General features: G+C 37.8%; 2 protein-coding genes across 2 annotated transcripts in view; both read right to left on the bottom strand.

Annotated features, from left to right (window-relative positions):
• Nucleotides 1-11664, bottom strand: part of LOC113024511 (cAMP-specific 3',5'-cyclic phosphodiesterase 4C-like) — a 35232-nt gene extending 23568 nt beyond the window's left edge. Inside the window, exon 1 of the mRNA XM_026171656.1 lies at nucleotides 11607-11664. The gene's annotated coding sequence lies outside the window, so the exon portion shown is untranslated. The remainder of the gene's footprint in view (nucleotides 1-11606) is intronic.
• On the bottom strand, nucleotides 1461-13521 carry LOC113023443 (hsp90 co-chaperone Cdc37-like). The gene is made up of 8 exons (XM_026169438.1): nucleotides 13517-13521; nucleotides 11793-11859; nucleotides 11607-11712; nucleotides 4104-4219; nucleotides 3896-4018; nucleotides 3628-3810; nucleotides 2360-2431; nucleotides 1461-2241 (listed from the first exon to the last, which is right to left on the bottom strand). Exons 1-8 carry the CDS (start codon nucleotides 13519-13521, stop codon nucleotides 2137-2139), a joined length of 777 nt encoding a protein of 258 aa, XP_026025223.1. The 3' UTR covers nucleotides 1461-2136.
• Between the last annotated feature and the right edge of the window lie 692 nt (nucleotides 13522-14213).

The raw sequence follows: 14213 nt of genomic DNA, 5'->3' as shown, positions 1-14213 counted from the left end.
CCTCGAAAAAATTGATTTAGAATGCTAAATCAAACCCACCAATTAATTATGAAGGAGAGAGAGAGAGAGAGAGCGGCCCAGCAATTCATTATGCAAGTGGCAGGGAGCGAGAGAGAGAGAGAGAGAGAGAGAGAGAGAGAGCGGCCCAGCAATTCATTATGCAAGTGGCAGGGAGCGAGAGAGAGAGAGAGAGAGAGAGAGAGAGCACTTAGAGAAAAATAAATGGACAGTAGTTAAGCTCAGTTTATTGTAAGAGAGACTTCCAGGGACAAATACAGCATAAGAAACTCCAGAGTAGACACAAGCAGCAAAACCCGAGCTGAAATGTCAGTTTGTCAAAAAAGAGAAAATGATCTGAATGGGCTGGAGACTTTATTCAACATTTTAATGACTAAAACATCAAATCGTTGATCAAGCAAACTGTTTACTTAATATATGTCCAAAGCGGCAATGTTGTGTTCAGCTTTGTGATCATAAATAAAAACAGTTGCCAGTTTTAGTCTGAAATGTCCGCACCTAACCACAAAAGCCCACAAAAAGCAGCAATAAACTGATAATGTTTCCACAGATTTTCAGGCGCTCAATCTGAATTGTTTCAAACATAGCTGGATAAGAGCCAGCATATTTGGCTCAACTTACTTATAATATGGTGTATTATGGTATAAGGTGCATCATACCAATGATACACTGTCATAAAAACAAGCATATATGCATAAAATATTGTGTCTTGTGTCCGTCACTGTAAACTGGAAAAATCATAGTAGTAGCAAGATAAACTTACACCAGCTTAAACACGTTCTAGTAAACTTTTCTTTATTTTTAAAGTGATTTTTTTCTATTTTTCTTGTTTCAGTGTGTCCATCTGATGTCACTTTGGGTGGGGTGTGGGATAACAGTGAAGCATCAAAGTGCCCTCTGTCATGCTATGAAGGGTATTACACAAGCTGCGATAGACTGTGTGAAGTAAAGATGGAGAAAGAGGATTAAAAACAAAGATGTTGGATTCATGTCACTGAGTTAGCACAGATGGCTGCTGATGTTCTCAAGAACTATAAAGCCCTAAACTTAAATTTATCTGTATTAAAATTTCATATGATGTCATCAGTGCATAATAAGCCTGCTCACTGTTAAACGTCTTTCTTTAAATTCAAAGCAGCACACTTTTTTATGACCTAAACTCAATACTTGTTGAGCTTGAGTAACATATAGTGTAACTTCCTTTTCAGTCACTGGAATAAATCTATAAAATGTGTGTTTGTACAGGATCTTTCTTTTTGCTTTATTCATTTAACTTGTGCCTTTAGCTTGATATTTAAATTCAAATTTAATCCAGTCCAATGGTGCTTCACTGGCACGACAGTTTATCAAAGCTATGTTGCCAAAACATAAAAAAATTTAATGAAGTTTCGCAAGAATAAAAATAAATAAATAAATCAAAATAATGCAACAATCGACACATCTATTAATGAATTAACTTTATTTCAAGTTAACTAAATAATAAAGATTATATGCATGTGTCCAGCTCATTCTCTGTTGATATATTATTTAACAGTTACATCTTTAATGAACTTAAGATTCAACAATCACAAAAAAGCTGTCGACCACACCGCCTCGGCCATCTTTCCCCAAATACGACTTTAGGTGGCGCTGTTGACCACAGTGGGACAACAGACACAACCAAGCAGAAAAAACTGCTCTTTACGCCTGACATGGACGGTGACATGAAGCGTTCATACTGAGAGAGAAGAGTGTTTTTATAAGCTGCAGAGAAACGTGACCCAGCTACAACTGTGAAACTAAAAGTACATCCTGAGTAACTATAGAGTTTCAAAACATAGATTGTATTAACATGTTTGAGAGAACTGGCTTTTTAAAGATGATTAACAGCAGGGATAAATCTGTCAATGCTGTCAGTAACAATAATAAGAACTGATTCATAAAAATACTTCTTTAAAACTAACCTTCAAATACTCCTTTATTAAAAAATATACAATGCACATTTCACAGTATATGTATATGCAGTTAATTGACTAGATTTAGTTTAACATGGAGACATTTAAAAACTAAGCAGCCAGAAACAACACTTATATAACAACACACAGTCGGTACACTGACTAGGTTTATAATAAAGTATTATTAATCCTCTTCCTGGTCCCCATCTTCCTCCCCATCCTCATCCCCTCTGGAATCAGGGACCCACAATCCAGAGTCAATACACCTCTTCAGGTGGTATTTTCCTTCCTATAGACAGAAAAAACATGGTGACAACAGTTTGAGACAGCAAGAACAAACACAGAAACTTTCTGATCAGGCCGCTTTTAATGACTATAAATTATTTTAGGCAGAGACACACACACACCTCAGGGTCCAGCTTGCTCATAGCTTCTTGCAGCATCTGAATGTTCTTCTCATGAAAGCTCCTCTTTACCTCCTATGAGACAATAAATTCATCACTCTTCTCCTTTTATATTAATATGAACTTGCTTTCTTGAACAGAAGGAAACGTTAGCATAACTTATTTGAAGCACATATGTAAACCTGCTAGTGTTTACCTTGCACTGCACACACGTCTGACAGGTGGAGTCCACTCTGCTGACCTTTATTCTACCGACTCACCTGATTATCCAAATGGCAACACGATCACTTGCACAAACTACACGATTATCAAAGTAACAAGGCTTTTCTTTTTTATGGCATGAGATGAGAGGGACTTTTAATGACCTTTCAGTCTTTGAAAAGAAACCTTGGCTGTGAAACACAACGTCAGTGAAGCTAAAGTAAAGGTGCATAAACAATCCATCCAATGAGAACGCCGGAACAATACATGCAAGTTAAGATTACCAACTAAGTCCCCCCGAATAACATTATATAATGTTGTGTGAGTTCAAAGTAGAATCACTTATCAAGGTTAGGTTTAATGCTGAAGTCTGTTTGATTTAAAAAGAACAAAAAACAAAACGAGTAAGAGAAGAATATTCCAACAACAGGACTGTAATTATCTATAAAAAACATAAACTGCATGGATAATTAGGCCTTTACTTTATGACTACAAGGGTTAGCATGTGTCAAGTGTAGCATGAAGGAGGAGGAGCTCGTCTTTGTTGTGTGAATGTGTTAAATTTTAAATAGTTAAGGAGAAGCTATATTCTCTAAATATATCTACGTTTAAGAAGACTGCATCGTCCATCCTTCAAAAGCCTGTTATTTCTTCTTCCACTTCCTAGCCACTCCTCACTGGATAATTACAGCTTCTCTGAGCTAATTTGTAGTTTTGACTTTTCTGGGCTTTTAGCTTCACCTGGTATACCAAAACAAAGCGTCTGAGCTACTGTGTACAGTTAGGACACTTTAACAATGTTTAAAAGTTGAGGCAATTTAACAACAAGACAGTGAGGTGTTTAGCTGCAGTGTGCGATTGCATAAAATGTTGCAGAAGCTTACAGTGTGTGTAGGAACCTTTGACTTTCTAAACACGCCCCATGAATTATTCTGAAAAACAAAGAGAGTGTGCTACAAACTCTGGGATACGAAAACAGAGAGCAAGGAAAGAGACTGGGGGCGGGAAGTTTGCATGAAAAACTGCTGTTCCAAAACTCTCTCCAGAGTGTGTCTGCATGTATGGCCTACCTTTGGTAGCGATTCATAGACCTCTACAGGGTCCAAACAACCTGGGCCCAGTCTCTTCTGTATTTCCTCCTCCTCCAACTCTTTCACAGCATTCTCCATACGAGTCTGTGCAGAACTGCGGACCCGCTCCTTTAGCATCTCCAGCTCATGCTCAAATGCATCTTGGTACGACTTATCTAGAGTCTGACATGGACATGCACACATATGACAATGACTGAATTCTCTTGAGCATAGCGACTGCACAGTAAGGCATGTTTAAGTAGCATACCTTGATCTTTGAGAAGAACTGTCTGAAGCAACCTCTTGGGTCAACTTTCAGCGTCCGAGCCAAATCCAAGATGAACTGCATGACGATGGCTTGGTGGGCCACCTGCTCCATCAGGGCGTGTTTCTGCAAGCATATTGAGAGTTTTGAAGGCTCTACCTGCCTGAATTTCAACCTCAACACGCACTCACACGCTCCTCACTGCACTCACCTCATCTATCTCATACTCGATACAGATGACAGCAAGGTAATTAGCAGTCTCTTCGCACACCAGGTGCGGGTGGTCTGACAGATACTGCTGACTGTCATCCCAGCGCCGCAGCATCCCTGGAAGACGCCATCGTATTGAGCATTATGCTGAGCACAAGCACATCTCCAGAAGTTATATGATTGAAAAAAGAATGGAAATAGAGATCAGCTTCAATATTTTTAGATCTTACAAAATGAGATCTTGGACTTCTTTTCATTGCTTTGTCAGTTCTCAGGAAAATTCTTCTCACCCACTGTCACCACCATTAAAATGCTCTTTCCCCTTTATTTTAGCCAGCTTCCTTTTGAATAGCTGCTCTCATAAACATAGCAGCTGGTTATTTCTTCTGCTCACAGCTAGAGATGGACCGATCCGATATTACGTATCGGTATCAGTCCGATACTGACCTAAATTACTGGATCGGATATCGGAGAAAAATAAAAAATCTAATCCGATCCATTAAATATCACGAAAGCACCTCACAAAACTTGCAACACGCCGTAACTCACCTCAGAACGTCGGAGCAGTATGCATCACGTGATAGAGCAGCTGTGGCATGCGGGACCTGTCGGTGGTCTGGATAGCATTTGGAGCTTCGCTAGCAACCTGGCATTTCATCTCCGACAAAGTTATCCCCGAGAGAAGTAAAGCAAGTGTGTAAGTCCATCTCTGAATGTTTGTAAAGCATTCCTGCGTTAAGCTTAACAAGCGACTGCCTCTCGCTCTCCTGCTGCTACTTCAATCGTGAAACTGCTTAAATCAGCTGATCGGCTTTTCTGTCGCGAGTCTGTCTCTTGTTTGTTTTTGGTCCACTTTGCACCAGAAAGAGGAAACCAGCGGCTGAACAACAGCAGCACGTTTAAGCTTGATAAGCTGTTGTTACAATTTATTTAATATTACTTTCTACACCAGGATCTTTTTCCACGTAGCTGACGGCTGGTAACTGTGAAGGGGCGGATCTAGCAAAGTTTAGCCAGGGGGGCCGATAGGGCATTAACTGGGAAAAGGGGGCACAAAGACATACTTTTCTTTCTTATTCTCATTTAAAATGTCTAGCTTTTAATAAATAATTATCTGACACCCAAAGTTTTAATTTGATGTAAAATGAATAGAAGTCAATTACTGTATATAGTAACTATTAAGTCTAATATATATACCCTAGTAAGCTATAGTACATTTTCCTTTGGGAAGGTACCATCTGTGCAGTCTGCAATTTTGTTGAAGAAAGATGTTGAATCTATTTAATATTTCTTGAAAAATAATTGATTTCTGTGCATTTTTTTTCACACTGCATCAAATTAAGGTTGATTACGTTGATTAAGCATCATGAGGTGGAGCGTGAGGGGTGGTTCCCTATTTTTTATTTATTTATTTTTGTTGTTGCTGGGAGTTGGAACCCTATTAGTTAGGTTGCTTAATATTTACGCTAAGTACTCTTTAAAATACCAGAATAGGGAGGATGGTGTAGGTCTAAGTTTATTAGATTGATCAGTATTGCTGAACTATGAAATATTTTTTTTGTATACAGGTATAACAGAATAGCTTTAGTGTAGTTGTTGTTTTAAACTTGAGTATGAACTTGCAGACTTGCAAAATGCAGCAAGATATTTTAAAAAACAGTTTTGTTGATTAAAAAACACTATATCGGATTCATATCGGTATCGGCAGATATCCAAATTTATGATATCGGTATCGGTATCGGACATAAAAAAGTGGTATCGTGCCATCTCTACTCACAGCCACTATTGTGCTCTTAATAAACAGTATTGGGATATCCGCTGGCAGTGACATCAGGAGCAAGAGTATGAAAAATGTTCAGAGCAGCGTAAAGCCTGAGCTTTTTTCCTATGCTAACTTCATTGTTTGAAACTTTGTCCATGTTTATTATGAATACCCACTACAGTAACAGTGTATACTGTGTATAACAGTGTGTATAAGGACTTACAAAGCAAACACTTTGTAAGTCCTTTGCTTTCAGTTACTGAAATACTGGCTCCAGTTGCGAAATCACTGCTGTTCTTGGTACTCAACTCATCCCTTTTTTAGAAATATTTGACTGCTTACACAACCCATTTTAAGGGGAACTCCATTAAGTCTGTGACAACAATAATAATTATTAACATTAATATGGGCTGATAAGATAAGTCGTAAAAATCGAGAGCTTCTAAGATAGGAAAAGGGGAATCTTTTTAAGAAAGTGTGTGGACACACTAAATTTTACTCTTTATCCGTTTCTATGTGACGCAGTTAAAAACATACTCCCTCTGTTAGAGTGAATTGTTAAATGATTGTCATTTTTATGTTTACCATTTGTACATTGTTTTAACTATGATGAAAGAAATTCTCTAGAATTAGCGGGGCTTGTGGAAACACAGACCCAACACCCTCCTTCTCCATGACCCCTCCCCAGTTTGTTTAGTTTCAGAAGAACTCTGGCACACAAAAGCTGAAGGCATTTAATCAGCAGGAAATCTGAGCGAGTGGAAGTCCCTTCAGGATATATTTTACTGGGTGTGGTCCTGTTAATGTCACTCCAAGCATAATTTTACAAACAGGAAATCCACACTTAAAAAAATTTAATTGGAAAGAGGAAAGAGGTTAAAGATATTTAACCAGCTTAAAAAACTACAGGCAGATGTTGTTTTATTACAAGAAACTCACAGACCTGTCACAGGTTTAAACTAACTTCAAACACCTGAGTTTCCTAACGTGTTTGCAGCCTGTTATAATTCTAGACAACGGGGAGTAGCAATTTTAATACATAAAAATGTTAATTTTACAGTACTCGATACAGTTATAGATCCAGAGGGTAGATTTCTAATTATTAATCTATCAATATTGAACAAAAAACTATGTATTGAAAGTATATATGGTCCAAATGTTGATGAACCCTCATTCTTCCACGGATTTTTTAGTACACTCTCTGAACACCTCGATTGCACACTCATTCTTGGCGGTGACCTCAACCTAAATGACTAAATGAAGACATGGATAGGCTCAACACAACAGGAACTCAGCGCAATTGTCAATCCACAAATATAATCAAACAGTATATGAGCGACTTTGGCCTTCGCGATGCATGGCGCTCCCTTCACCCCAACAGTAAGGAATATACTTTTTTCTCGCATGTTCATCACTCTTACTCTCGTCTGGATTATTTTCTGGTCAGCAGCTCACTGCTGTGTGACATTTCAGACACTGAGATTCATCCTATAGCTGTCAGCGATCATGCTCCTGTATCTTTAACACTAATGCACAAGAATAATACTACGCCAAGTAAAAACTGGAGATTTAATGCATCATTGCTTAAAGATGAAGACTTTATTAAATATTTTAAAAAAGAATGGACTTCATATTTAGACTTTAATGACACTCCCGGAATATCTGCTTCTGTTCTATGGGAAGCAGGGAAAGCTGTGATGAGAGCTAAAATAATTTCTTTCTCATCACACAAAAAGAAAGAAGAAAACAAAAATATTCAGGAATTAGAAAAAACCATCAAATCACTAGAAGAAGCCTACGCGTGCGACCAAGATCAGGAAACATTGAACAAAATACGCAAGACAAAATTAGAATTAAATGAAACTATTAATAAAAAAACACAATTCCTTATACAAAGACTTCTCTTGCAGAATTTTGAACACAGTAACAAATCAGGTCGATTTCTAGCTAACCAGTTAAAAATAAATAAAGAAAAAACAACTATATGTGCTGCTAAAGATTTATCGGGGAACACAATATATGACCCTGGAAGAATAAACAACATTTTTAGGGATTTCTATGAAACTTTATACTCACCACAAATAAACCCATCTAAAAATGAAATTGATCTGTTTCTTGACAACGTAACTCTTCCAAAATTACTAGACAGTCAAGCAATGGAACTGGATTCGCCACTGACGCCAAGTGAACTCCAGGAAGCCCTGATAAGTATGCCCAATAATAAGGCTCCAGGTCCAGACGGCTTCCCTGCAGAATTCTACAAAGAATTCTGGACAATTCTGGCACCAGTATTCCACGGAATGTTGCAGGAAATCGAGGAAAATGGCAGACTACCACCAAATATGAATTCTGCCAACATTAGTCTCCTGCTAAAACCAGGCAAAGACCCTTTATTTCCCTCAAGCTATCGTCCAATTTCTCTTTTAAATGTAGACCTTAAAATAATCTGCAAAGCTCTCTCAAAGAGATTAGAGAAAATGACCCCCCTCTTAATTCATCCTGACCAAACTGGTTTCATAAAAGGTCGGCACTCCTCAACAAACACTCGTAGATTACTTAATTTAATAGACTACTCATACAATAAAAACATCGAAACCATAATATTATCTCTAGATGCAGAGAAAGCATTTGACAGAGTTAACTGGAAATTTTTATTCGCAACTTTACACAAATTTGGTTTTGGAAACTCTTTCATAAACTGGATAAGAATATTATACAATTCCCCAACAGCTCGTATCAGAACAAATGACCAGACATCCTCCAGCTTCTGTCTCCTGAGGGGCACCAGACAGGGATGCCCACTCTCCCCTTCACTTTTTGCAATTTTTATCGAACCTCTAGCAGCAGCATTTAGACAGGCTACAACAATTAAGGGCATAAAATGTAAGAACATAGAACATAAAATCAGTCTCTATGCGGATGATGTGTTGCTTTTTCTGCAAAACACACAAACCAACCTCTCTGAGGTAATTACTCTAATAAACTGGTTTTCAAGAGTTTCAGATTATTCAATTAACTGGTCAAAATCTACAGTTCTCCCCATTAACTGCTCCTGCCCCACTGCAATCCGGAAATATTAAATATTTAGGTATTAATGTTTCTCCTAAGCTTTCAGACTTAACTAAATTAAACCACATCCCACTTCTAAAGAAAGTAGAAGGCGATCTGACTAGATGGAAATCTTTACCCATATCACTCATGGGAAGGGTCGCCACTATAAAAATGATGATCTTGCCAAAAATAAATTACTTATTTTTGATTATCCCTAACAAACCATCACAAGATTGGTTCAGATCTCTGGATTCATATATTTCCAAATTCCTTTGGAAAGATAAACCCCCGCGTATCAGCTTAAAAACGCTACAAAGAACCAAGGATAGAGGAGGATTAGATCTGCCTAATTTTCACCAATACTTCTTAGCCAACAGGCTTCAGTTCATCTCAGAATGGTCAAAACATACCTTCTTAGATGAGCCCTGGCTAGATGTTGAACAGGCACTATGCAAGGATCTAGAGATTTCAGACCTACTATTTATTAGCTCAAACATCAAAAGACATGAATGCTTTAAAAGTATCAACATCAGCTTCTCTCTGACAGCATGGTGGGAGTTTCTAAAAATAAAGGAGTCTTCATTAATGACTTGGACTCGAGTCAGACTCGAGTCATTAATTTTATGACTTTAGACTTGACTTGAAAAAATGTTCTAAGACTTGTGACTTGACTTGGACTTTTACACCAATGACTTGGGACTTGAATTGGACTTGAACCGGTTTACTTGAAAAGACTTGATATTTTACCCCAAATATAAAATTTAACATGCATATTATATAGAGATTGAAAATGTGACGTCATTCACGGGTAGAACCGCAAAGGATTCTGGGAACTCGTGGCAAGCGGTACTAGCGCACGCAGGCTTTCAATTGAAATCAGTTATACAGCGATAAAAAGAAACACAAAAATGTCAAGAAGCCGTTGTATTATTAACTGCAATAGCCGGTCGCATGACAGCCACGGGAAGCCGACGGGTAAAGAGATCGGTTGTTATCGGATTACGTCGTTGAAGAGAAATTGTTCGAGCCATGTTTCCGAAGTAACAAAGACACGACGGATGGCCTGGATCATTCAAAGATCAAATATAACGTCCCAGAACACTCCAGCTCACAGGTTAGTCTGCTCCAAGCATTTACACGAAGGTCAGTGTTTTTTAGTAGTTAATACGTCATTTTTCTTAACATAATTGGTGATATAGGTTACAAGCAAGTCTGGCGCTGAACAGAAATTGTCGCGCTATGCTCCTTTATTTATTGTGCATAAATAGTGAATTGTCCTGACACAATATTGCGTTTCGCTTCTGTTATTATGGTACATTGACAAAAACATATACTTTTATTCACAGGATAAAACAGGTTTTTTGTATCACTAATTGCCCAGTACGATTACAGCATACAATATTATTGTCACGGCTACATTTCTGTGATGCTACCAGAAATTATTTCCACTACTAATTAATTACCGTTGAGCTCAAAGGTCCTATTAATAAACGGTTAAGGAATGTGTATTTATGACGACAATTTGTGAGACTGGTAAACTTATGATACGTACGATGGTCTTTACTTTCTACACGGTGCATTTCAAGGTCCTGTACCCATCCGTCGGTAAACTGTACCTGGGCTTGTTGCAGTGACCTGAAGTTACTAAACTTCATGAGTGTATGCACTCACTCCAAGAACCGTATGATTATAAATATGCATATAAATATGCTAAGATGAGATAGCTGACTTCATCTAACTAGCAAATGTTGTCCAGGCTACGTTGGTGATACAGTTTTTTTTAATGTGTATGATATTTTTGTCATGCGATTTTAAAGCCGGTCCTACAACCGCATCCAAGAATAACATGCAGCTTATCTCAGAACTGTCGGTGAAAATTATTCTTGGAGCTAGGTTTAATTGAGCTGCATTTTAAAGAGGTGCAATTTCACAATTTGTGTATATTTTCTAAGTTCACTGTTTTGTCATGTGTTGAGAAAAACACAGATTTTAAAATTACATGGTCTAATATTTACATTTAGCATAACTGCAACATTATTTTTTCTTTTTTTTTTTTTTAAAGACTCGAAAGGACTTGAAATTCAAAGTTTAAGACTTGTGACTTGACTCGGACTTTTACACCAGTGACTTGAGACTCGACTCTGACTTGCCTGACATTACTTGAGACTTGACTTGAGACTTGAGGATAAAGACTTGAGACTTACTTGAGACTTGCAAAACAATGACTTGGTCCCACCTCTGCTAAAGATCCAAACGGGACACAAAAAAAAAAAAAAAAAAAAATTTTATTGGTTATATCCTGTTAGTAAACTGCAAGTAAAAGCTGTGTCGGTTTAGAGCAGGTCACATCCGGCTCTCTGTGATCTTAAGTGGGCCAGACCAGTAAACCATCCCCTTTTTTGTCACTGTAAAGAAGCTCACTCATTCAGTGTTTCTTAGAGTAGAAACTGCACGTTACAACACATTTAACAACTTGTAGCTACAGGACTGTCCAGAGCCCATGATAAATTTAGTGTCTTTGAAACCTCTGGGACAATGAGTAAAAATGTATTTGTAGACTCCGAATGACACGTATTTTCCACCGGGTGGAGGAGGAGAGCAGTGGAAGAGAGCGAGATAAGGGAAGTAGTGAGGCAGAACATTGTGTGGGAGTATAGGGGGAAACACAACAAACACAACCAGCTCACTTACCAAAGAGTTTGATTTCTTTCCCATACTTCCTCAGAAAGTTCTTGTGGTTCCCCACCTTTTCCTCCCCAGTTTCCTCCTTTGATAAAGGCTTAAAGTTCAGCACACTCTGCAAAGTAAGATAAGACAACATGTAAATCAGGAAACTGAAAAGTTGACAAATCCTGCGGCCCAGATGGCCTGCGTTACCTTGCTGAAACCATCCTTGCTGATAGTGTCTACATTCCAGGGCAGCTTCTTCTCTTCTTTTGTTTTGCTTTTAAATGTATAAATTAGAAATATTTCAATAAACTCAAAAACTTCAGCAAATATACTTTATGTCCCTTCCTGCTGGTCTGCACACACAAATGCTGAGGCCTAGTTATTTCAGTGAAGCAGATTTCCCTTATCTCTTTCCTGTGAAGCCTTCCTCCAGGACAAAGTCGTGCACAGGACCAGCTCTCAACTGCTAAGACTGAAGCATTAAAAGCCCTTTAGCCTGTCTTCCTATCTGTTTCATTCCTTCACACTTCAGAAATGATCTACAACCTTGTTTAGTCACTCCTCCTTAGTTATTTTTAGTCTGTTTATTCTCGCTCCCCCTTACTCCAGCTTGAAGTCATAAGAGGCACGACTACATATCAGAACATCTGGAAGTGCAGCAGCAGAGCCACACGAGTGAAACAGAGAGACCAAGCCATCTGAAGAAAACTTGTCATTCGTTCATGTCATTCATTTGAGTCAGGGACGAAAGTTTCATAATCATAAAAACACAGTGTTGTAAAGTTTAAATCTCCCCAAACGAACTGATTTGTCACACAGACTAGATCAAACAAATGCATTTATCCATTCTCCAATTAAAAAAAAATCACAATATCAGTGACATTGTCTAAAGTATACTATTCTCTTTATAGCTCCTATAATATTTTTATATGTAACAGTAAAAATGAACAAGTGTTAGTGAAAAGGCTTTTGACTTGGGGGTCACTGGTAATCGTGCTGAGCCTTAAGGAGTGTAAAGACAGTTTACATTCCCAACATGCTTCTGTGTTTACTAAAATCTTGCCTCCCTTTGCTTTTTGGACTCATTTTAATGCTTTGGTTTTCATTTTTTGAGGCAGATACAAAAATGTTGGTTGTGAGCCAACCACTGAAACCATGGCAACATTAAATGAGGAAATTCTGAAGGTGTTAGTCATTTATAAAAAGTTTTCAAGTCATGCTGTTGGTATAGTATGAGCTACAATTTGTTATTCACACCAAACATCTTTTTTTAATATTAATCCAAGTAAAAGCACTGATATGAATCTGTAAAATGTTTGTGCTACAGACACTAAGGCATGTAATATGTTACTCAAGCAAAAAAATTTAACTAGAAGTAGACAAATGAACTTAAAGTAGTAACACAGAAGCTCTCAATGCAGAAAATGCTGGCTAATGCTGGAGTTTGCTGTTGTAAGGCTGCCATCCCAGATTCCAGTTACTTAGCTTCATTTTAGATTTATCTTCATGATGTTTGCTATTGTATGTAAAATGCGTTATTTAAATAGAGTGGACATGAACTGAACATTGGTTAGATGGTTGTGAAACACGTGGATTTTATTTGATCATCAAAAAAGAATCAAAAATAGTTTTAGAAAAAGAAAATCATAGTTCTGAGCCATTAATGGAAGTAAACTTAGGCTAAATAAAGACAGCAAAACACAACAAACCAACAGCTTCAACAAAACCTACAAACAAAACTGAAGTGGCAAAAAGTGACCTAACAAACAGAGGTCAAAAGGAAAAACAAGCAAACACTAAGAAATGATCTGAATACAAAGAAACTAAACCACTTTAACTTTTCATTAATCACTTCCAACATAACTAAATACTGGATTTAAATGTCAAATGAGATCAACTATATACTTAAAAGAGACCACTGCTGTCATCACCTCATGATCTGAGGACACTTGGCACATTCCAGTCTGGACTTCCTGTGACTGTGAGCGCAGCTTTCCAGCAACCCTGGCAACAATGGTGATTCAAAATGTTACAAGTAGGAGAATCAAGCAGGATGATGTAAGTTTGTTAGTGAGTCAGGAAGTAAAAGGTTTTTCGGGACTAAAGTGACAGGGGAGGTGCTTCTGTGCATGAAGACTTGGAAAGCCTCAAAGAGACCAATCAGGGCAGTGAAGGGAAGAGAGAACGAGGACTGTTAAACATCTAATGGTGAAGGAGTTTATATTCTGTTTGACTGGAGCTTCAGACAAAACTTCCAGATAAAGTTAAACTGGACTCTGTGAGCTTTCTGGTTAGACCTTATCTCTCTGCTTCTCTGTGCTGGGACAGTGCCAGACACGCTGGTGCCATTTGTAGTGTAAAGGCATGCGGTGGTATTCTCAGTGCGATCACAGATTTTAGGGATGTGAATTCAGTCTTGTGTTTTTGTAATGTGTAGTAACTGAAATGTGGGTAAGCGAGGGAACAGCTAAATAGATGCAGTTCATAATCCACATATCAGAGACACTGGATTATTATTAGATTTTTAGAATCAATGAATGAATGTGAGATTTTAATCAGTAAATATTGCTACTGGATAATATTGGATAATTGAATAATTAACTCAAAGTGTTTAAATGATGGAAGAAT

This window comes from Astatotilapia calliptera, chromosome 6 (assembly GCF_900246225.1).
Source record: "Astatotilapia calliptera chromosome 6, fAstCal1.2, whole genome shotgun sequence".
NCBI lineage: Eukaryota > Metazoa > Chordata > Actinopteri > Cichliformes > Cichlidae > Astatotilapia > Astatotilapia calliptera.
The sequence above is the reverse complement of the archived record's forward strand: the minus strand, read 5'-3'. Positions and strand labels throughout refer to the sequence as shown.

Excerpts from the sequence above, each read along its gene's own strand:
- LOC113023443 (XM_026169438.1), bottom strand. Across the intron at positions 11,713-11,792 it reads GCAAGGATGGTTTCAGCAAG|AGTGTGCTGAACTTTAAGCC; the intron begins GTAACGCAGGCC and ends CTTACTTTGCAG. Across the intron at positions 2,432-3,627 it reads TCTATGAATCGCTACCAAAG|GAGGTAAAGAGGAGCTTTCA; the intron begins GTAGGCCATACA and ends ATTGTCTCATAG.